The sequence below is a fragment of the Poecile atricapillus genome, chromosome 16 (assembly GCF_030490865.1).
Source record: "Poecile atricapillus isolate bPoeAtr1 chromosome 16, bPoeAtr1.hap1, whole genome shotgun sequence".
In the NCBI taxonomy this organism is placed as follows: Eukaryota; Metazoa; Chordata; class Aves; order Passeriformes; family Paridae; genus Poecile; species Poecile atricapillus.
The window spans coordinates 11,467,941-11,492,537 of record NC_081264.1 but is presented as its reverse complement, the minus strand read 5'-3'; the positions used below and the strand labels follow the sequence as shown (position 1 = coordinate 11,492,537).

Genomic DNA, 24,597 nt, shown 5'->3' with positions numbered 1-24,597 from the left:
GAACAAAATGCACAGTGTTTGTGACAGGAGGGAAAATCAAAAAGCTTCTCAATTACACACTTGGTTGAACAGCTTGGGCAGTAGGCTGCAGAGCACCAGGGTGCCAGAACCTCTCCACAAACTGGGGCCTCCTGTGAGGAGGCCTTGAGCACAGCTCAAAGTGACCCAAAAGAGGGAGTGACTGGTGGTTGATGGCTATCTGGTGAACTTTCATTTCAGAACCTCCCAATTCCAAGTCCTCCTGGATTGAACAGACTTCTATTAACCTCCTTAGACACATAGTTAGTAGCTGCCAGCTGGAAAAAGCTGGAAATTACTCTTGCTTCAGCATTGCTCAGATTTGACAGGAGAAATACCACAGCAGCATGTAGATTTCCTGCCTCCATTTCTAGGAGGCTGGAAAAAACTGGGCAGAAGTCTGAAAGGGTGATGGAATGAGATGCACCAGCAGGGCCACATGGAAGGAGAGCCAGCAGGGTGGGATGGCCCAGTCACAGCTGGCAAAGCTGTTGCATGGTGCAGTTATGGACCCTCAGGTCCTGCTGTGGAACACCTCCTTCCTGCCAGGGCAGTGGTTTGGGTGAAAACAGCTCTATTTTGTGTTCTGTACAGAACTGTGAACAATTTCTACTGCCACAATGACAGATCCTGGGATGTTAGAGATGGGAGGAGTCTTCTAGTCCATTTGGTTCTGTCACTTCAGTCTGTGCTAATCTCTTCTGTGAAAGCACAGGCAGCACCAAGGAGAGAGCTCCCCAGAAGGATCAATCAATGGAGAAAGCTAATAATATAATAAAAAAATACTTGCACACAAGACCCAGCCAGCCGGATCTTCCTGGTACAAAGGCACGCACACTCTCTTTTACAAATATATTTTATTATTTTAATGCTTATTAAGAAATGTAACCAAGACAGACTCCGCAGCACCAGCGGCTCCTCACTGCCCAGCAGTCTGATGACTTCACAGATATGAAAACTTCACAGATTCAAAAAAACCTTTGGTCAATGCACTTCAAATACATTTGCATGCACAGATTCTCCCACTCCCTTCCCACCCCCCAATGGTAACTGACAGAGGGAAAACAACACCTATATTGTAAAACATTTAAATTAAAAGAGTAATTGTTTCATACTGACAGCATGTGCAGCAGGGTGCTCATAGTGTCTTGGTTTGCAGACCACAGAGAACCTCTCCACAGGACAGTGCAGGAACACCAGCTCCTGAGACAGTGGGGGGAGTGAAGGATGCTCTCAGATCAACAGGTTCCAGTCTTGATTTTAACACATCCTTGTGTGAACAGCCCCAGCAGGCAAGTAAGGTGGGGGCACAACAACATTGCCCCAGTCTGGGGATTCTCATCTCTCAGGGTTAGTCACCTCTCATGCAAATGAGGAACTGGCAATTTTTGTTACTCTTTATGTGTTTGCCATAAAGACAGCCAGAAGCTCAGGGCTGGAAAATGACTCAGTGCAATTTGATGCCCAAAACAATTTGGGAGAGAACTGACTTTTAGGCAGCTGAACTTAGCAAACACCACTGGAGACTATTGCATGCAGGTTTAATGCCTTGCAGCACCACTGCAGCCTGTTTGTCCTTCCACAGAACTTGGATGGAAGGATTTGGTTTTAGGGTAGGGCCCATGCTCATGAAGCAGAAGGGGATTTGTTATACCTGGATATGCTCCTGAAATGGAACAATGTATCTGGAAAGGACATAATCCATAAGAACCATCCCTGCCTCAGACCCTACAAAGTCAATCCTGTGACACCCTGTGCACACCCCAGGAAGGGCTGATCCTTGCAGTGACCCAAGGAGAGCTGTAAGGCTGTACATCCCTTCCAGAGACCGTCCTCAGCAAATCACACCTTGGTCTCATGCCAGCATCATCTTTACACCCCACAGCACCTCCCAGCACATTCCTGCTCCCCTGAAATCCTCCCAAACACCTACCCCACAAATGCTCCTTCACTACCAAGAATTCCTGTCCATCCTGACCCTCCAATCTCCCACACCTTAGAGACTTCTCTGTACCCACCAGCACCCCCTGAGGCAGCTTCAAAAAATGATCAAAGGTTCAGATTATTCTATGTCACTCCAAGTCCACCTGCACCCTAGCAGGTGGTCCTAGCTGGCCCCCAGCTGGGACCAGCAAGAAATCCTTCCTGTCTCCAGTATTCCCACCTGTCCCACCATGCCAAATTGCTTCTCAGTTCAAGAGTCGCAGTTCAAGCTTGCAGAGCTCTGAAATGTCACTGATCCAAAAGGGACTCTGCAGCACACAGCTGTAAGTGCATTTATCTGCACACACAGAAAAGCAGTGCCCTGTTGAGGAGAGAGCCCCAAGAACTCTTGGTAAAATTACTCCTGGCAACTGATCAAACTTAGTTTTCTCCAAAACTCTTATAAAGCAAATAAACTCTGGAGCCTTAAGAGTCTTCAGGGAATGGGGATATTCATGGAATGCCCACATGCCAAATGAGGCACATCATCTCTCTATGCTGCTTCTGACTTTCTTAGCAAGAAGTTCTTGTTCAATGAAATTAGTCTGCTGACCTCAGCTCCTACTCTCTGGACCCACTTCACCTGGGATTCCCAAGAAGGTCTTCTCCAGCCTCTCCTGATCGTCACCTCATTCTTCCCTTTGTCTTGCCACCATCTTTGTTTATCCAGAACAACTGGATCAGCTAAACATTCTCCAGCTAGAAGAAAACTGGGGATATGAGTGGTCCTAGGAAGTTTGGAAGGCAGGTACTTCTCTCAAGAGTGGAGAGCTGCCAGGAGAAGGAAAGAGCACACTTTGCTGATGGGACCTAGTGCTTCTTTCTTGTTTAAGAAAAACAAATCAAAAAGCAGGAAGACCTGAAATTATGATCCCCAGGAAACAAGAAATATGAAGTCCAAAATTCTGTTCAAAAAGCTCCTGCTCTCCCCAGCTGCTTCAGGAACATCTTCTGAGGGTCCATCTCAGCCAAATGTTTGCCAGAAGGCCTAGCACGTGGTGCAGCTGCCATCCCTTCCTTCCTGTGACTGCAGAGAGCTCCACACACCACACTCTCCATACCCTGTCCTTCCTCCTGCACACAGCCCACCCCCTTCACACACCCTTTTCACTCCAGGTCTGGATCACTAATATTAAAAGGGACTGGATACACTTGGGGGCAGCTCAAGCAGCAACACAAAAGCTAAATTCAAGATATCTGGCAAGTCAGTCAGTTTGCGTGGTGATCTCGTTGGGCAGGAAAGTTTTCCAGAGCAATCTGGAAAGCAAAACAATCCTAAGCTTGTCCATCAACATAGATCAACTTGATTCTTGGGGCAACCAAGCAAGAAACTGCCATAAGTGAGTGTGGAGATGCTCAGGAAACAATAGAAAACAACCAATCCACACCAACTGTTGAAAGTCTGATCCAATGCGGTGCAAACCATCCTTTTACAATGGCAGCTACAGCTCAACAGGCAACTCTTCTGCACTTCTGTATGTTCCAGCACATGAGCAATGCTGGTATTTTCCCACACTTCCTTCCCTGCTCTGAGTCTTTGTGGACCTAATTGTTATTGACATGAGTGCCGGATGTAATCTTGTGTTATTCTTAGAAACATTTTAGCTCCCAGCTGAGGCCTGAAGAGAACAGCCCCCCGTTTTCCTGAGTTCCTCTGCCACTGTTACAGGAGGTCAGAGAAGCCACCACACAAATAACCTACAGAAATATTCCATCAAGAAGGATCAAGAGTAACGATATCCCGAGTCACCTACGGAGGAACTACCTATGACGTCAGTCACAGGGAAATGGCTTAGTGCTCCTTAGTGGTGGTGTCACTGGAGTGATAATCCTCTCCTCTGACGTCAGACTATGGGGAAGAGCCCTGCCAAGAAAGCAGCAGATCAATTAAACCATGAAGCCTATTGTTTTACTAACTGGCCTCTCTTTCTGCTAAGGACTGTGGTGGTAGCCACACCTTTTTATCCATCTCACAGTAAATTTTGTGCTATCCCAGAGGAGCTACATACTCAAACACATTCAGCACCACAGACTTCTCCCCATATGTGTGCAGGGAAACTGGAAAAAAGAAAATTCTCCTCAAAATAAAACTATTTTTTCATTTTAATAGTTCACAATATATAAGATAAACATGGAATAAGAACACGCAAAATTAACCTGCTCTTCCTCAAGTATGAAAATCCATTTTCCCTTGGCTTCTGAAATGTTAGTGGACAGACACGAGGAGAAGCCAGACTAGGGGAGGATATTTCTGATGTTTTCAGCTAGAGAATAAGCCTCAGATCCCTGGAATGACTTTTCTTTTCCCAGTAGGACCACTACTGCCTGTTTCCCCAGAAGGCTGGTAGTACTGGACATGGATTATTTGTCTGAGAAACAAAACACAGACAGTGTTCAGGTAGAATTCAAGCTGATGTGGTTTTCTGCTGTCCTTGAGCTGCCAGACTTCCTGTGACACAGAAAATTACCAAACTGCAATGAAACACCTCTGCAACAAACCACAGCAGCGTGTACTACTGCTGCAGGATAGATTTGCCTGTTCTTTTCTACAGAAAGTAGAAACTGCAGTTTCTAAACTGAGTTCCAATACTACTGACACCTCTCAGCTTCTCAGAGCAGAAGTCTTCTAACCAGACAGGCCCAGCTCTGTTGGCCTCTGCACCACAGGGACACATCAGGCTTCACAATAAAAAACTGAAATCACAGGAGAAAAGGTTTTTAAATAGAGCTTGTTGGAATTCCAAAATTAGGTCAAGTATGTGGGTGGGTTGCTCTCTATCCTAAGAAAGAAGAAGTCCCTCAGCCTGTTGAGTGAGGATGAAGATGACTGAAATATGGAATATTACCTCCCCTCACACACATCTGGGGCCATGGAAAGAATTTGCATTCTAGGAGCTCGGGAGGAGAAGCACAGAGACAGGGGGAAAGCAGAAAATGCCATCAGCCTACAAAGAGCTCACACACCCACAGCTCTTCACAGCCCTGCCCTGAGAACACTGCCCACAGCCCTGGCCCGCAGCACCATGTCCTGCTAACAGCCCTTTTGCCAAGGGAAATCCTTGGCAAGGCTCAGCTTTGGTGATTTGTTTGACACAGTGGAGCACTAAGAAGCTAAATTTGCTATGTGCATCTGGAACACTGAGCACTCAGGGAACAGATATGAGTTCTTGCCCATCCTTTATAACTTAACATAAAGTAACCTTATCATCATGTGGGGAAAAAAATCATTTGAGCAACCTGTTGCAGTATAAGCTTTAAAAACACAAACTGAAAAACAAAGTGCCATGGTTGAAAGTATCCAGAGTTCCCATCAGGCAAATTCCTTCCCTCTCCAAGCAGCTCCTGCCATCCTTCCTGACAACAGATTTTGCTATCCCCCCTTCTGCTTGTTGCAGGGCCACAGTACGTAGAGGCCCTTCCCAGTTGTTCTTTGTTATTCAGCAAAAACTTCCAGCCACGCTTCTGTTTCCATTGGTAAAGACAGCGAGACCAGCACTCAATCACAGGCACAGTACAGCACAGTGTCACAAAATCTCTGCATCAGCAGTGTCCCAGTGCTGAACTTGGAATGCCATCCTCGACCTTGGCACTGCTCTTGGTGACAGGTCATTGATGGGTTACGTGTCCCTCCTTCCTCAGTCCACTTCAGTGGTCTCTTGGCTTTTCTCCAGTCTGGTATTTAGGATCATCCAATAGTCCTGGATATGGACCCCTTTCTCCACAGTGATCTGAATACACTGCTCTCCCCCCGCCCCCCAACCTCCCTTTCTGCCATGGCAGAGGTCACCAATGGAAAAAAAAATAATTCTACCAGGAAAACTTTGAAAGTCTCATCAGGAAACATCAGCTGCAGCAAAGGCTGCTCTTTCCAGATCTGAGTAAGACACCTGGGCATCAATCAGCTCTTCACTGTGAAGCTCCCTGTTCAGGCATGCATCTGAGAGAATCCCATTTTTGCAGGAATGTGGGAGATGCCCATTTGTCTCCAAGTCCAGAGCATTTCCATTCTGGTGCCATTCCAAGCCAGCTTTGCATTTGTTTAAGTCCTGCTTTTCAGGATCCCTGTGGATCTCTCCATTGGTGTATACCTCTAGCGCATACTCACTGATCCGTATGCTGGCATTCTCTGCATCCCCACCATGGGTGGAAGTCCTGGAGCTGGCTGCTCCTGCCTTGAAGGGCTCCTTCCGGCCCAGGATGTGCTGGCTGATGATTTTTCGGAAGGTGTATCGGAACTCCCTGATGCGGTAGGCATAAATTAGGGGGTTTACAACCGAGTTAGCGTGAGACAGGATAATAGCCAGATACATCAGCCAGAGGGGAGCATGGGCACAATTTGGGCAAAAAAGGGTAAAGCAGTTAATAATGTGTAGTGGAAGCCAGCAGACTGCAAACAGCCCAACAATGATGGCTAAAGACTTGGCTGCATGGACTTCCTTCTGCAGCGTGGAGCGGGAACGTTCCCCATGTACCATCTTGTTCTCCATCTGCTTGAGCTGGCGCCGGGCTGCCATGAAGATTTTCAAGTAGATACCAAACATGAGAAGGAGGGGCAGGAGCACACAGGCAAAGAAGTTGTAGTAGACCATGTACTCCATGGTGACCACGGCCTCGAAGAGACACGCCACCATGCTGTTGCTGCAGTTGATGGGAGAGGACCAGTTGGAACCCAGCTCTTCGATCTGGGCACGCTTGTGCCACCCCAGCATTGGGGTCAGGCCGATGATGAAGGACAACACCCAGCAGATGGCAATGATGCCTTTGGCTCGAGAGCCGGTCACCAAGCCATTGTACCTGGAAAGCAGAGGAGATGGGAGCTATATCAGTGTCATTCAACAAGCTGCTGGCACCCACACAACCTCACAATGGCCCCTTGTTCCAGAAGACAGTGAGAAAGGCACCTGCTTCATCAGAGGGGCCTTTGCACTGATATGCAGAACCCATGCAGCACACCAAGGACGTGGTGACACTGTCTGCCACCCACTTCCCTCCCCTTTCCTTTAAGCAGTGAATAGTTGACAGAAAAGCAGGGAAATTAGTTCAGTTTTCATCTGTGCTCCTTCACTCCACCAGTCCACTTGGGAGTGCACATAGATCTTGCAGCCTGGCTAACCAACAGCACTGCTCTGACCCTTGTGATGAAGACAGTGTGTGTCTCTTGCCAAAGGCTAAGGCAATGTCTCCTTCCTGGAAAAGGAGCAGCCTTTTAGCATGGAATTGTCTGTCTTTGCAGTAGATCAGTAAACCAAATAGCACAAAAGAACCTGGAGGCACAGTGCCACCACCCTTGTGTCCACATTCTGGTGTGCTCCAGAGAAATCCTGCTGGCTCAGTTGCAGCAGCCAGGTTGGCACTGCCTGCAGGGCACCTCACTCTGCTCTTCAATGGCACTTTAAGGGAGACCAGCACCACCAACCTTCTTGAAATAACTGAGGCAAGTCAGCCTTTTTCCTCACCAGCCCAGCTAAGTCAGCCCCATGTCTTTCTCAGCAAGGAGGAATTAATTTGAGGACAATTCTCTGACTACAGGTGTGCCATGGGCTGTACTGTACACACCAAAGGGACCTCAGTGGTGGAGACATTGATGCCTGGCTAAAGCCAGTGCTCTTAACAGTTAACTCTCCAAGATCTGTTGAAAGAAACAATAAGCAACATGGTAAGAATCTGACAGTGCAGCAGAGACCTTGGTTTGGAAATATCAGCTAGTTTCCAAGGCCTCACAGGTTACTGCGAGTCCTGAGCTGACTCCACCAGTTCTTCACTCTGAAAATGTAAATTAGGGCAGCAGTTTAACATTTCAATGCAATTTCCTTCCCTGGGTAATGCTCAGCATGGAAAGTAGATGGCCGGATTCCCACATTGTGCAGCGTGGGTCCCACACTGTCTTTGACCCCGTGTGTCTGTGATCGGACGGTAGCTCTGGGCTCCCAGTGTTTACCCAGTGCTCCTTCTCCCCCTGTCCCCTGAATTCTCTCTGAAAACAAACATTACAAGAAATAATACAACAAGCCACAGAAATCTTTCCATCTCCCAGTGAAATAATTACTCCCACAGGTTCATGCTTCTATCCCAATGCAAGTTTGAGACAGGGGAGAAGAGTGGCTGCTTTTGCACAGTAAAGAATGGAGATACTGCACATGCTTGAAATCCCTGACAATGGGTCTTGGAAAAAACAAAACCCATCAGGCTTAAATTTCTCTTTCTTAGTTGCATTTCAAAACCAGAAAAGAGTGAGTGGATAACGGAGCCAACCACACAATTCCCAGCACGCAAAACATACCTAAATTGCCCTTCCAGAAATGAGGAAGGAATTCAGCTAATTCTGAGAGAGAAAAAGGTTTTTTCCAGCAATTAGTGGATCCTGTCCAGTGCTTAAAGGATGCAAAGGGCACGGCATGAGTGGTAGCAGAGAGCTGCTCCATTCAGACCTCATCAACACATCAAAACAGCATCTGTGCTTTGAAATGTACACTCAGGGAGCAAGAGAGTGGCTGAAGGCCCTTGAAGCTTGGAAAAACAACAAAACAAAGTAAACAAAAAAAACTAAACAAAACCAAAAAAACCCAGACCCAACCCCCCCCCCCCCAAAAAAAAAAAAAAATCCACAACAACCGTCAAAACCTTGCAGCCCTGGAATTAGCTACATCTTGTCAGAGGAATTTTGAAATTGTGCAGCTGTTATCCCACGACTAGAGATGTCCCTTCCACTAAAAATATATTCACTACTCCAGACAAACACCCCTCCAAGACTGCCCCCTCCCTCTTTTCCTCTGGGGATTCCCATGCAAGAAGCGTTATGAGGCTTCAGGACAGCACTCAACCCGAGCAGCTTCCCAGCTGCAGTGCATTGTGCTGCAGTGCATGGCCGTAACACCTTGCTCAGTATCTCCAAGGGTCAGGACAGAAAGCATCTCGTGACATAGCCAATGGTCTTGTGTTGGCCAGGTACCCACTGAGAAGTGTTAATTTGTTTAGGAGAGCTTAATTTCTAGGATCCACATGAGGCAGCTCTGACTGACTTGGCGGAGGTAGCATTATAGTCCAGATGGGTTTTCCTGGACTCTTTCCTCTTATCCACATTGAGGACTTTGTGTACGTCTCCGTGTACTTTGTCTCAGTATCTTTCCAGGCTCACAGCAGCCAGGCCAAAGCCACTATCCATATCCTCAGTGCTGCAGAGCTCTACAGGGTGAGTTCAGGGCTTCCCAGACACATCCTCTATCCCAGGAGTTGCTGGCACCATGCAGGAGACAAAACCAGCTGAAAGGAGGTGGTCACACCCGCAGCCCTCGTTCTGCATAGCTGGCAGGTGACTTTGCAGCATGTCTGATGTGGATTGTCTGTGCAGCAGCAGTTCTGCTTCCTGGAAATAACACACTTGCACTTACACAAACAACCACTTCTGCTTGTGAAATTTCAGGCACAAAGGACCTGAGTGCAGAGCACAGGGATGCTCATGGCACTGGATGTGGGGATAGAGTCACCTGCCTCCTCTAAAAGGCAAAACCAACTTTTCAAGCACATGAAAATGTGAAAGTTTTCACCTAAAACAGTTTCACCTGCCCTGCTGCTCTCCCTACCACCCAGCTGGCAAAATGACTGCAGGAGAGCAGCTGCCCTTGGTGAATGTACAGCTCTTCTGGGCTGCATAGAGTAACATGGCTGTGGATGTGCCACTTCTGGGTCCTTGGACTAAAATCTGTACCATGAAGACAAAGACTCCTGCACAGAGTCTCTGAGACTGGGTGAAAGACAGAGCTGGTAGTCTGTCCAGAGTGTCTTCAGGAAGAAGTTAAAACCTTTCAATCCACTGCATGATGTGTAGGTGGCCTAACTCACCATCACCGTGTCCAGCCATCCTGCTGCTTGTCTTCCAGACCCTCCTTTGCTGGTCAGCACTGCACATCCTCTGGCAGGTGTGGAGCGTTTTTCAGACACCTTTACTGCATCACCCAGAATGCCTGTGCTCAGCTGAGGGCTTTGATATGAATTCTAGCACTGCTCCAAGGTGCTTAACAAGTCATTACAAAACACTGCTCACCAAATACATCCACTCAGCAGCCCACACCACAGGCAGCTGCAGCCATTAGGGACAGGACCAAGCAGAATATTCAATCCTTATTACGTGTATGTGGAAATGAGGAGACCTGGCAATCCCAGATCATCCAGGAAATCTGTGACAGGGCAGGAAATCAAAGAGACCTTCACCTGTACCAAACCCCTCTGTCCAGAGCCTCCCTCCTCTATTGCCAGGTACTGAGTGATCCTGGTGTTTGTCCATGCTATGGAGACTGGGGAGGTGGGCACAGGTGCCCAGCATTATCTCTTCTCTAAGCAGCAGAAGCAGGAATGATGGGCAGACACAGTTCTGCTCGTGACATGATCAGCTTCTTGAATAAAACCTTGGTAACAACAAGTTCTGTGCAGGCCACGAGGGCACTGCTTTCAAAACTGTGCCCGTGTTAAAAGAAGGAGGGGATTTACTCTGTTCTCACATTAGGCTGAACATGCCCTAAATGTATTTAACATGAGCATATGTAGGAAATGCATTCCATAAAGTCAAAAGGTTTATGGTGAGCAGGGAAAGAAATAAGTCCACACATGGCTCAAAGTGACAATAAAACATTAAAACCCTGATTCACTGGTTTAGATGCTCACTTTTCAGCATTTCAGAAGGGAAGCCTAGGGAATTGAAGCAACTACTGAAACAGGCTGCTCTCAGCACAAAGGTCCCTTGCACACCCTATCCTTCATTCAGGGTTGGTGTTCATCTCCCCTATTCTTCCTAGACTTTGAGAAGCCAGTTCTTCATGTCCTCTGGGAGAAAACCACCTCAGAACCGCAGTTTAAATCACTGCCGCATGGGATAAATCAGTCCCAAGACTCCAAACACCAGGGAGCTGTACCTTAATAATGTTTCCCCAGAGAAGCACTGCAGCAGCAAAGGCAGCAGAGGAAAAGGCCTGCAGTTGGCACTGTATGACCTGTGTGTTTTATGCCTGAATCCAGCACAGAGAGCAAGCAGCAACCTCAGTAACCTCAGCAAATCTTGTGTTTGGCTGCAGGAAGGAAAATTTCCCCTCTCTTTCCAGTGTGTTGGAGCTACCTGTCCTTCCCCTGAGAATGTCTTTACACAAATGCCTGCACAGGAGCACGTGGCTGGGCATGGTGCCCACAGAGCCTTTGCTGGCACCACAGAGCCTGGAAAGCAGCAATTGTTCTTGGCCCAGGGCTTCATCCTGGGGCTCAGAGTCACAGCCAGTTTTGTTCACAGCACCTGAGGGTTTGATATTAGTCAGTGCAGGTTTTCAGGTACCTGCCATGTGAGAGACCTCATTTTGTCCTAGAGTGAACAATGGCTCAGGCTCCCTTCCTTGGGAGTGCCTTACTGCTGCTTGCAGAGTGTTATATTTGTATAAAACGTGGCAGAATTCAGGCAAGTGCTTGAGAACTTGTGGAAAATTGACCAAATTCTACAAAATATTTAAATTGTTTGAAAGGCAGAACACCTAAGATATTCACAAATTCATTTTTTATCCATTTTAAATGGATAAATGTCTTTTCTCATTGCAGTTTTTTGGAGGAGGGTCTCTTCTCCACAGAAAAATAATTGGAAAGGTAATTAATAATGTACTGAGGGGTCCAAAACCAAGCAGTATCACAAAACTCACTATTCTGCCTTCTTAGTACTGACAGTTTATTTCTGTGAGAATACACACAGGCAGTTATCTTCATTAGGACAAATCAGACATGAAATATTTAAAGAGAAACAGAAGAATTAAACAAAGGTATGGCCCTTTTTGTTTTCACTAGAGTGAAGGAAGCCTGGTTTATTAATGAATTAGCGAATGAATATTAGGAAAACCTGATGGTATCTTTCATGTCCTGTGGGGAGGAGAAGAGGCCTTCCCAGGTATTAAAGGATGGGGTGAGAACAACACACTGTTAATGGCAGAACTAGCTTCAAATTGTTTGACCCATTTTTAAGACAAACCGGTATTAGAAAAAGAAAAAAACCATGAGGATGTGGGCAATCTAAATTATACCACATTTCCCTCTTCAGATAATCAGCTTTCACTTTCTCAGCGTGTCTGAGGCTATAAATCTAATGCTTATTCATCCATAAATTCTAAAAGGGAAACACAACTGACAAGTTCATCACTCCTGCTGTAAAAGGACAAACCAGCAGAGGACAGGGAGGAGGAGGAACCCATGGATTTACCTGTGGGTTTCTGCATCCAGTCAGTCCCTCTGTTCCTGGGGTGGAGGAGGGTGTGCTCTGTTTTTTCCAAAACAAGATAGTGAAACCGGTGTCATGCCCAGCACTGATGTAGTCTGGTTCTTTGAAAAGACTTTACCTTGGTTGTTCCAGGAAATTACATTTTCGAGGCAATATAGTTACAGTGATAGCCGAAAACGTGGGCAGAAATCCAGATTCTTAAAATCCCTTTCCTGGCAAGTCATCCTCTAGCAATAAGAGTGCTTAAACTGTCAGCAGACATCCTCAGAGTTAGCTTGTGAGAGATGAAATCAAGACATCAGCCCTTCTCAAAATCATTTCAGAGGCAGCTCCCAGGGGCTACTCAACATGTTTCCTTGTACCATTTATCATTATTTTGGTTTATAAACTGAAATAATCTATAGCAGACCTGTAGAAAAGTGGAGACAATCCACTTTATAGGTAACTATTATGGACAGAGGGGTTTTTTTCTCTGCAGTGGAATGGAACAGTTATTCCTTACATCTACATCAAAACTAGAAGCTGTAACAGGTATGACCAATGGGTTTGGAAATAACCCATTAAAGGCAATGTTATAGCAGCACAAACTTGCTGAGGCGAGGCTTCAGGAAAGACTTGGCTGCACTGGTCCACATGGAAAGGCAATTTCCGCTCTCCAGGGCTCCCATTCTGGTTTTGAACAGGAGGTTTGTGTTAATTGATATAAGTGCTGCATGACCAAAGTATTCAGAAGAGACAGAACTAAATTGTGCAGATCAGCACACATGATTTAAGCTCAAAAAGAGTGAGGATGTCCAAAAACTCAAACTCAAGAGCACAAAAATCAGAAATTAGTTCCATTTTTTCAGCCACATTGGTTGTTCAGGAGATGAAGGCAGTCTCTCCATTCCCAAGAGCGTGCAGCATCCTCCCAAGGACAAGACAGGAAGGAAGGAGACTCCTACAGTTCTCCTGCACCAGCCTCTCCAGGGGCTTCCTCTCCATCTCTGGAGCTCAGTGAGTGACTGAGCATTGTCACAGCAACGCGGCGCTGCCTCGCGCCCACGGGCACACACAGCCCATCACAACGACGTGCTCCTGCAAAACTGAACTGAGCAGCAGCCCCTGTGAGTGAGGCAAAACTTCCCCTTGTCCCATGTCAGCCTCCCTGCTCACACACCAAGCAGCAGCCAGGCTGAGTCACTAAAATGTCCTTTTCTTTCTTTAAACTGCAGAGACCACAAAATCCCCATCTGCAGGCGTGGCTTGGGACAAGCCTGCACCTTGACCCAACCTATGCAGTGCTTCCAGAGGCAGTGCCTGGGCCAGTCCAAATCTTCCTAAGGCCCATTTCTTGTCAGCCTGCTGCTTCTTCTCCCTTTGCATTAAACAGACCCCTGAGAGAAAACCCCACCTCCCTCCCCCCAGCCCTGCTGCTACAGCTTCAGGCAGAACCCCTCTCCTCCCACGGGGAGAGGGGCAAGTTGACCTCACCCTCTTTCTGCTCTCCACCATCCTTCTGGTGCCACTGGCTGCAGCTCAGGGCACAGTTTGTCTAAGAATGGCGAGGCAGCTCCCAGGCAGCACCTCTGTGATGTCATGGACACCCATCAAAGGACAGAGCAGAGAAGAGCAGGAAAAAGAAGCATCCAGAAAATCCACCAGCCAAGGCAGACTTTAGGACCTAGAAAATTAGCTTTCAAAATACAAGAGAAAGCACTGATCCTTATTTAACTTTTCCTTCATTGATTCATCTCCAGACCTGTGGTTTTTAGGGATGTTGAGCCCTCACCTCCACAGCCCAGCCCATGCTTACCTGAGGGGTATTCGGATGGCAATGATTCTGTCGATGGCGATAGCAAGGAGGCTGAAGATGGAACTCTGAGTCAAGACCAGGACAAAGCAGGCAATGAAAAGGCAGCCATAGAAGAAGGCACAGAAGCCAGTGCTGATGGTGATGGCAAAGGGGATTGCCAGCACGCCCACGGCAATGTCAGCAGCCGCCAGGGACACCACAAAATAGTTGGTGACGTTCTGCAAGTTGCTGTTCAAATACACGGCCCAGCAGACCAGGATGTTCCCCAGGATGGCCAGCACTGCAATGATCAGTTCCAGGATGATGTAGGCTATGTCTGAGAGGAAGTCGTCCTTCCCATGTACTAGCATGGTGAGAACAACCAGGCCCAAAGCTCAGCGTTCATATCTGCAGAGCACTGAACAGCCAAGACACCTCAAAGCTGCCTGGGGTCCGTGGAGTGCTCGGCTGCCAGCCCAGAAAGGCTGCTCACACACACCTTTTGCTCCCCATGGCTGTTCAAGGACTTTACAGTAGCTGGTGACAAGAAAAAAGCCCCAGGGTTTGCCAGCTCCAGCGAAGTGGATTAAGCAGGTGCAGAACAATTCAAACTCCAGCAGACAAACGGACAGGAGAATCTCTCTTGGAGACAGACAGTGCTCCCCAGGCCTCAGAGTCCAGCAGGCAGCACAGCACAGCAGCTGTACTGTGCAGCAGTGTCACATTGGCTGCGGTGCTCTGTTTCCTGTTGACAATCCCCCTTCTAGTCATGGCTTCCTGTCATCTCCATACCTACTAGCAACATCCTCTGGTCCTCTTTTTCACCTTTTCCCGCCAGGACTTGGGAAATATTCTCTTCAGCTGAAGCAAACATTGAACTTCTTCACTTGCAGTTTCCTCTAAAAAGAAAAGAAAACACCAACCACATACATTAAGTAATCAGCTCTATGGAGGAGATGGAGAAAGCAAAATCTCATTAAAGTGGCACATTAAATTGATAACGGATATTAAGCAGACCTAGAAGAAGACATTATTGGCAAAATTCTCACATTTTGTCTACCCTGAAAGCTGCGGGGCCAAACCCGCAGGAAGGCAGCGTTTCACAGTGCTGATGAGAAACAAGGGACGTTTTGTTTTTGAGGCTACCAACTGAGCTGGCACTTCAGCAGCTGCTCCATAGCCCGCCCTGAAACACGAGAGCCCCACTAATTATGTCCTGGCAAGTGCTGAGGCTGCACAGAGGAAAGGTGGAGGAGCCTTTCACACACACCTGTCTCCCTCTGATCTGCAAACACCGGGTTTGAGCCATCACGTGCTGCCCACCCTCACGTGCTTTGCCACAAAAGTGTCGCACCAACACCCTGCTCTGCAAGGACACGGACCCTCACTCATACGGGAGCTGCACTGCTGGCACGTGTGGTCACTCCTCTGTGGCCACACCTGTGTGGTCTCCATGTATCCAGACACTGGAACAAGATCCATGGCAGGGAGGAGTGTTCAAGGTGTGCCAGACAGGGACATCTTTGAGGACATTCCTGCTGACCATGCATGCTCCTTCCAGGGGCCTCTGCAGGCTCCCCTCCTGCAATTCCATTATTTTTGTTCATGTAAATCTGTATCCTACAAGCAAACCATTTGTTCCTTATACCTGCACTGTCCACAGTGTTTGTTGCATCCAGGACAGCATCATCCTTCACCTCTAACCAGCCAGAAACACGACCACCAAAACACACCTCTCCTAGAAATACCCACGCAGGCACAATGCCAGTGCCATGGCTCAGGGCTGCCTTCATGTTCCTGCAGTGTCCTGCACACAGCTCTGGGACTAAAGTTGGTGCTACTTGAGAGGAAACAATCCTGCAGCTGCATTTCACACGAGCAGATGCACATCACCTGCACGCCCTTGCAGGTCACCTCGTACCTCTGCTTCAGATATGGGTGCATCTCACCACAGTTTCAGCTAAAAATACAGAAAGGAGAATACAATTCCCTGAGCTTTGTGCCACAGTCAAGAGATAATTGCTTGCTGTCCTCGCCTGTCACTTCCAGAGTGGGTTGCAAACCTTATTTAGCAAGCTTTAGCAATAATATTTTCTCATTAATTTAAGAAACAGCTTGATACATCAGAGGGCTAGGAGAGAGAGGAACACAGCACTAACTGATAAATCACCATGTAACATGAACCTCCAAAACACACGATTTTTGAGCCCCATCCACAGGTGATCTGGCATGGTCTCACCCATCAGGGCTTGATGCCTTCACAGTTCACTCTGTTTTCAAGTCAGAAACCTAATTTCTCAGGATAAAATAAAAGGGTAAAGACAGTGATAATAAAAGAAAATATGATTAACTTGTGATTCACATCTGATCTCAGGAATATAATCTAATTTTAGACCTTTCATTGATTTAGAGCTCTATTGCTAATGCTGCATTTGAAAGGAAAGTGAATGATTCTTGGTGGTTTGGACATGCTTCAAAACCCTTGCTTTTCTCTACCTTCAGCTATCTTGTTTCTATGTTTTGTTTGGTTTTAGCAGAAGAAATCAACAGTGGAGATCAGTGTGTGATCTAGCTATCACGAGGAAGATAAAGATCATGCATTTAATCTTTTTTAAAGAACAAAACCCCCAAGAAGTCTCTATGTTGTCTATGCTCCTACAGCAAAACCTGCAGTTTTTCAGTGACTTCCTAAAGATGGCTTTTACTTTCTTGGATTTCAGGGATGTCAGTGATATTCCCCTGTAAGCATCTGCTTGTCCATTACAAATCCCAACAGGTTTGTTTCAAAGCAGCGATATTGAAACCTCACCCTCCAGCCCAGCTTCCAGGGAAGAGGATTAGAATTAATATAAGATAGAAATAAAGATCTGAAGGCAGAGAGAACAGAAGGGGCAGGATGAGAAATAAACAATGCTTTGTGCATGTGTGTGAGCAAGAAGGGAGGAAAAAAAGACAGGAAAAAGCTGGTAGGAGGAAAAAACAACCTAACAAAGGAAGCAGCGGGCAAAACAGGCTCCTGAGAGGAAGGGGGTGCAGGACACAGCTGTGCCTGAGACTCAGTTGGGTGTGAGCCCCTGAGTCCCTCAGCAGGACAGGGTCAGGCACAGAGTGGGAGCACACACCTCCCACAGGCTCACACCTCCCCATGCACAACAAGAACATGTTCAAACTCCAGTACCAGGCCAAGTTTAGAAAAATGTAACAAATTACTCTGACATACTTGGGCCAAAACTACTGCTGAACCCACTGTAATTCCCTCACAAGAGATGGAGTCAGAAGAACTGAAGAAAGCCCTGCCAGCCTGAGAACTGGGCACTTTAATCTTGATGCTCAGAGGATTTATCTCAAGTCCTGCTGTGTTGTTCTTTCCCATAATTTCACAGCTTATACACCTCAGTGAAGAGGATCAAAGCAAAATTACTGGATATTCTTCCCCATTTTAGAGCCCCCTTCAGCAGCATCATGAATCCACACTAATCCTAGATGCATTCTCTTTAACCTGACTCTTTCAATGGCTCATCTCAAATTCCAGCAAGACATGGAGGAAAGTTAAAACTTCACTGTGGAGGTTCTGCACATACCAATGGCTCAGAACAAAGCTGAAATTTCCTACACCTCTGCCTGAACCTGAAAAAGCACAGTGCTGGAATCTGAGGCTTAATGACTACATCACACACTATTTTCTGACACAACAGAGCTTTTAACCTTCTACTTTGACAGTTTCATGGTCTGATGTTAAATTTGAATTTTTTAACTCTGAATTTGTTTGTCCCTCGCTTCCCATCTCTCTACACAAACAGTGGCCTGATCTTCATCCCAAGCCCCAGTCATTTATTCTGAAGCAATTGGAATGTTATGTCCAGAAAAGGACAGCATGTCCTTCCACCCTCTGCTCTCAGATGGGCTGGAAAACACTTGGAGTTCTGCAGAGCCAGCACATCTCAGGGGAGAAATGGCTGGAGCAGAGCAGGTGGCCCAGCCACGACAAAACAACATTTATTCTCTGCTTCAGCGCCACTGAGTAGCCACTGACATTAGAAAAACCAATTACTGGCCACACAAGCCCAGCCTCACCTGCTGCTGACAGAATGTGCCACAACCTGGGAGGGTTCATGTTCAACCTGAGCTCACTCACCTCTCTCACAGTGTCAGCTGCTGTAGTGCTCACCTGACATAACAAATCTCCATTTCAGGAGTATTTGCAGCTTGTTTTAAAAAAGAGCAGGCTCAGTCTTTCTGCTTATACAGCTAGAAATTCACTACAAGGGGACAAAATGAAATAGAGACCACCCAGAGAAGATGACATAGATCCAGAGGCAAAACAAAATTTATTGTACAATTGTCTACTTCATGCAAGACCCAAAGGCTCAGCAACCAGGTCTAATAAGAAAAAAATTAATTAACAATCTGCTTTACTCACTGGGGAAGTGTATATTTAACACCTCAGGCCCTTGAGGGATCAGCATGGCAAGCTTCTTGAAACTTAAGAAAAATAACCTGTATCACCCAACAGGCTGGACAGCTGCAATTAGTATTTCTTCATAAGCCCTTGTTTTATTTTGTTAATTCCTTCTTGATACCCCGGGCTATGTTCCGGCCTTTCCCCCATTATTAAATAAACCTTTTTTGTCATTCACAAACCTGTAAACCTGGTGCTCTGTTCATTTGTAGTGACTTGGAACACTCTGTTCTCTCTCATATTTCAGTCCCAATGAGAAACTCCTCCTTGAAAATTCAATAAAGCATCTGCACAGCACGTTCCCATGAAGCAATTCACCAGCAGAGCCTAAGCAAGCTTTAGTTTGGCATCTCCAGTTGACTTTGGACCAAGGTGCTGCCCCTTCTCTCTCCTGAGTGCCAAAAGCATCGAGCTGAGCCCTTGGCCACTGCTTGGTTCAAATCAGCCACCTCAGACAAGCTCATCTCCTGCACTTGGCCCCTCTGGGCCGAGTCCATCCTGCTTTGGGAGGCTTTGGCTGCCCAGGCTCTGTCAGCTGGTACAGAGCAGACGCACCCTCTGTGCCTGCCAGGCTCACAGTGCCTGTGACACTTCAGTTTGACAGCTCCTCTCACGTATTAGCAAAAACTCCAGATGATCAGCAGCCCTTAGGGCACCCAAGACAGTCTGTGGGCACGTAGGTGACAGACTGCAGCTTCCCTGGGCCCCAGAGGGGTTGGTTTCTGTGTCTGCTCCAGGATGGGGCAGGAGAGGCAGCAGGCAGCTTCAGGGGGCCAGGGGGGTGTTCATCAAGGCCCATTCCACAGATCACAATCTTGCATCTCTTTTTGACAACATGACCCTTCCCAGGTACCAGCCACATGCAGATTACCCAATTCCCTTAGGGAAAATCCTTGAATTCACACATGGCCCTAAGCAGAAAAATTGGTGCTGCTAAATCATTTGTTTCCTACTTTCCAAAGCCTGGAGGGGGAGATGCTTGTCAGTTTTTATCCTCTCTTTGAAATCCCTTCAGCTCAAAGAGAATCTCCCTATCTTTTAAATCAAAGATTCCAAGAAATCTTGTCTCTCCCCACCACTTCAGAGGATCAAGTCACAATAAACGAGCCAATGTGCTCACAGGCAGAACACAAATTTGCAAAACAACCCTGGCTGTAAAACATAATGAAAACAGGTGTCCTTTGGGGAGAGGGATAGGGAAGGCAGCAGGAGCGCTTCTCTGTGTCGCTCAAGAGCTTCCTTTCTGTAGTTTGGTATTTTCTGAGTACTTCAGGTAGAGCAGCTTCCCTGGGTCCCTGACTGCTCACACACAGCCATGGGGAGCATCCTCAGCCCTGCCTCCCGTGGAAGGATGAAGAGCTGGGGCTGGGTGGGGCAGGAAAGAGGAGGAAGGAGCATCACCCACCTAACCAAGACATACGTTTTCTCATTCCTCTCTTTGCTTTATTATTGGCTGCTGCCTAAATGATCCTTTAGGTCATCTGCTTACAGTAATAGGAGGAAATTAAATATTAATAATAGACTATTTCCCTCTAGACTGCTCTTTGTTAACAAAGGACGCAAGTGAAACAAAGCAGGCAAAATTATCAGCTCACCATGCTCTTGGTTTTCAGGTACCTGGAGCACTTGCACTTCCCTCAGCCCTCCCTGGAGGCCCTTGCACGCCTGCCTGTGTGGACACCATTGCAAGTGCAGAACACAGGCAGGTGTGGAAATGTTTGTTCTATCAAGGGGCTCCACATGCCAGGCTGACCCTTCCAAGCACCGCCTCAGATTTTATTCAAAATATCATCTGAGCCACTGATGCTCTGATTGCAAAAATGCAAGGCCAAGGATTTTTTGGAAGTACAGACTCTGTCTCCTCTTGGGAAGTGAAGTCTGCTGTAATATAAACCTACAGTGGGGTAAAAAAAGATTTCTGCATAAATTCTCTTGAAATAATAAGTAAAATGAGAGCTTCAGCTTTGCTAAATTTGGTGTAATCCCCTCTTACGAGAAAGCAACAGTTCTCAGGATTTAAAACCTTCCCTTCACGTACTTGTGAAAGGCAGAAGAAATGGCTCTTCAGGGACCTGCACTGTGCCTGAACTTTATTTGTCAGTTTAAAAATGGGAAAGAGGGGCAACAATTCTGTTTTACATTTCCATCCCTGCAGCAGTCCAGGCCAAGAAAGGAGGCTGTACTCCAGCAACAAGCATGGTGAACCTGGGTGTAAAGTCGTGATTTACCACAGACACCCAGACCGCTGCATCACTGACAGCAACCAAAACCGTGACAAAACCACACCCTGCCAGCCTGTCCTGTGCCTCTCTTCTCCTCCTGTTTGTGCCCATTAGAAAAAAAAAATAAATTAAAAACCAAAACTGCCCCAAAAGCAAAATCCCACTGGACAACAAGCAAAGGTCATAACACAGATGAGCTGGCAGACAGGAATGGATAATCCCAAACCAATATTGCAGCTTTGCCTCCTGCCCTCCAAGTGCTAGAAGTGGATTAATTTCTATTGTGGTAGCGGAAGATTAGAACAGAATACATTTGACCATATTTTTTTCCTAAGTGGATGTTATAAATGTTTAAAAGCAAGAAAAAAAACCTCACAGTAATTATTCCAATTCTAATGGTCACAAAAAGCCAAGGAGGGCGAAACTAAGTAAGGATGAATGACCAGCAGTTAAATTAGCCAGATCAAACAAACAGAAGGGAAAACAGCTCCCCTGTGCTCACCAAAGTCTCACTGGGCAGCAGGCATGATATATTGCCAAAAGACACTGAAACATGTTGGATTTTGAGCAAATTATTTGCACTCAGGACAGCTGATGTTCATTTATCTATGGTGGCACTTCTAAAAATAAAAAAAAAAAAAAAAAAAAAAAGAGAGCATTTGGATAGGCTTTCGTAAGGCAGACAAGTAAAAAAGCATAATTAAAACCATGTACCATGGCCAGAAAGAAGTTACTACTGCCAATATCATCCACAATGTCTCTGAGGAGCCAGTTTTCCTTTCCTGTGTGAGGGAAGAACTCAAAGGCAAACTCTGCCTCCTCACAGCCCTACCAAAACCAGCTGTGTTCACACATGAGGAGCATTTCCTTCAAGGACAAAGTAAGAGAAATGAGGAAACAGAATATAAAGAAGAGGTGACCCACTGAGGAATACGGGCAAGGGAAGAATTTATTCTGAAGATATTTATCATATTGCTAATGCATCCGTTCTGGTCTATTTTAAAATAATGGAGTAGACCTCTCTCCAGATGTGACTTTGCCTCTCTTTTCTGTATGAAGTTTCCAGACAGGCAGTTGAGAATTGGGTACATCTGTTAGTTTTCTTGCATTTTTATCCAGTTATTCCCAAACCCTGTTTGCCTTCTCTAAGTGCAGGTTTTCTCTCCACCATGCCCCATGATCCCTGCTCCTGCTCCCTCGAGCACTGTCCTGCCTGTTTGCATAAACTCTGATGGTGAAACAAAAACTCACCCTGCTGCAGGGAGAGCTGTTCTAGCAGGTCAACCAACATCCTTCTACAGCACAAAGAATCTAATTCTTACTGTCTCTCTCTAATGTAACTTAAAATGTTCCCCAGCTGTCCTTCCCTATCCTGAGGAAAGCATTGTACAACACTGTTCATCCCAAAAGCAGGCAAAAGCCACAATAACAAATTTTCTGTCCCCTGAGTTTGTTTCCAGCAACTTTCCCTCATCCATTTTGTAGGTAAAACTCTGACTGCTAATGTTTATTTGCTCAGTGTCAGCCTCACCATCCTGCCAATGCTTCTGTCACAGCCTCAAAGCTATTTAAGACATTTTTAGGACTCTGCCACCCTCTGTGAATAAGGAGTTGATGCCCTGATGATGGCCCGAGGCCACATGTCCTCACTGTCATTCCCTCGCCTCTTTGCTGTGACTTGCACCACACTGCTGTCACCCTTGTCAGGTGGCTTGCACTTCCAGCCAGCCACACCGACACCAGAGCTACTCAAAGGGACTGGTTTTTTCCCCCCAAGTCCTTGATTATAATCCAAATTATTAAGAACTTTCCAGTGTCACCGTTACTGATCCCAGAGTGTCAGTGTTCAGCTGGTGCTCTGAGGACTCTTAAGTCCTTCTGTCATTTCCTCAGCCCCTGTGCTGTGGTCAGAGCACATCCGCTCCAGTGACAGCCCCACACCTCTCACGCTTCCAGTGCCAGCACAGAGCTGCTGGGGAAATGACACAGTCATTTCAGCAGTGACTTCTGTCCTTCTACACCCAAACATCACACTGGAGAAGCAGCAGCCATTCATAAATCACTCCAGAAACCATTTTACTGCATTTGCTGGCTGTTCATGAACTGCTGTTCTTGTCCAGAGGGAGCAGAAAGGAGAGGAGAGCAGCTGGCAGGACCCCACTACAGCTGAGATAGCTCCACCAGCCTTGGGAAGTGGCCCTTGTGTCCTATGAAAACTTAAGATATTTTACAGTCGCTGCACAACAAGACATCATAGAAAAGGCCCATCTGTAAAGAAACCTGCACTCATTTCTCAAATGCATGACAACCATGAGCCTCACACTTTGCCAAACAAGGACAAACCAAAACAGAGCTCCAAGGCAAATTCCTTAGGGATGGTGACATTTGACTCAAAACACAGAAGATGTTAGTCAAGCAGAGATGGATCCCAGAGAGGTGCTCAGATACCCCCAAGCCTTCAGGATGGTTTCTCCCACGTGGACTGTGTCCATGTGTTGCCTGCTGTAATCATACAGCTGGGCTGAACGATGCTTACATGGAGGAAAATGCAGATTTCCATTCAGGAATGGGGTAGGAAAGTTAACAAGAACCCTAAATGAATCATAATGGTCAAGCAAAGTTTGGATCAACATTTCATAAGACATAGGATGACCTAAAAGAAAGTATTCATGTCTTTTAGGTGTCTGACAAAGTTTTAAAAGGTCTGCTGAAGAGGCCTGCACTTGGGATTATCAGAAACAGTCCCAGATTATTCCTGACTAGGCAGGCACCAGCACAGGTCATTTTTTTTGCCCAAATCCAGGCTGCAGAACATTTTACAAAATTTTAAAATGTCAATGTGCTTCCCCACACATACTCCAGGAGCTGTAATGGTGCTGGTGCCAGCCCAGGTCAGTCTGATGCGATTTTCCACCATCCCATTGAACCTGGGCACTGATCTGTGCATTGGACGTATGTGGAAACTGTAATTATTCAATTTCTATCACGTGCCTCTCTTCTGAAGATTTTAATAAAAAGCCGCTATCTCCTAGGTGTCTTTTATCCAGGGGAATGTTTCCTATGGAAAATCCCAGTCTGTGCCCAAGTGTATGGATCTCATACTGAAACCAGAGTTGTTATTATCACAGAATATGACATTTAACCACCTACTTCCCTTAAGTCCTTTAAGCTCAACAGCTGATTCATACCAGGATCTGACAATCCTGTTCTATTGGGGAAAACTCAATAAAGAAAATGATAGGGCTGTTTGTAGAGGACTTTCCCAGTACAAGAAGGGGGATTTGCATAAGAGGCCAATATCAGAGAACAGGCAGAGAGGACAGAAACATTTATGCTGCTCCAGTTAGAAAAAATAACGGGGGGGAGAAGGGGAGACAAGAAGCAAGAGGAGATACACGACAGTGCAAACCCAAACCAAAACATCTCCAACAAAGCAAAGCCAGGAGAAAAACAGAGGAGACTCTGAGGTCTGAATACTGAATGAGGAAACTCCTACCAGGGAAAACCAAAGCTCACCATTCCCGAAGGGACGCGTTAAAAGCTTGCGCTGCGCTCCGCTGGGCAGCGTTCGACGGGCGAGGGGCTGCCCTGCCCGGGGGGATGCTCAGACGGGACCCCGCGCCTCGGGCTGGGCTTCGAGAGGCTCCAGCAGCCAAAATCCCCCCGGGAGGAGCAGAACAAGGGCCACGGCTGCAGCTGGGAGCCACAAACACCGCGCACGGGGAGCAGGGAATGCCGTATCGCAGCCTGCCGGCAGATAAAACAGCCCCAAGCTGCAAGGAGCAGAATGCCGGAGTGCTTTCCCCGCTGGAACTGGGAGCAATCACAAATGCTAATCAACACAGACAGGAGCCCAGCATGTCACCCGTCACGTCTCCAAAGCTCCAGGAAAAACCCCCTT

At 46.8% G+C, this 24,597-nt stretch overlaps 1 protein-coding gene across 3 annotated transcripts in view; it reads right to left on the bottom strand.

The window, feature by feature from the left end:
• Positions 1–893: 893 nt before the first annotated feature.
• The window catches only part of ADORA2A (adenosine A2a receptor), a 28,224-nt gene continuing 4,520 nt past the window's right edge, over positions 894–24,597 (bottom strand). For all 3 annotated transcript variants that reach the window (XM_058851197.1, XM_058851196.1, XM_058851195.1), the window contains exons 2-3: positions 14,037–14,914; positions 894–6,795 (exon numbers count right to left, since the gene is read on the bottom strand). In XM_058851197.1, the coding sequence (XP_058707180.1) occupies positions 5,835–6,795; positions 14,037–14,386 (1,311 nt within the window). In that variant the 5' untranslated portion in view covers positions 14,387–14,914 and the 3' untranslated portion in view covers positions 894–5,834. The remainder of the gene's footprint in view (positions 6,796–14,036; positions 14,915–24,597) is intronic.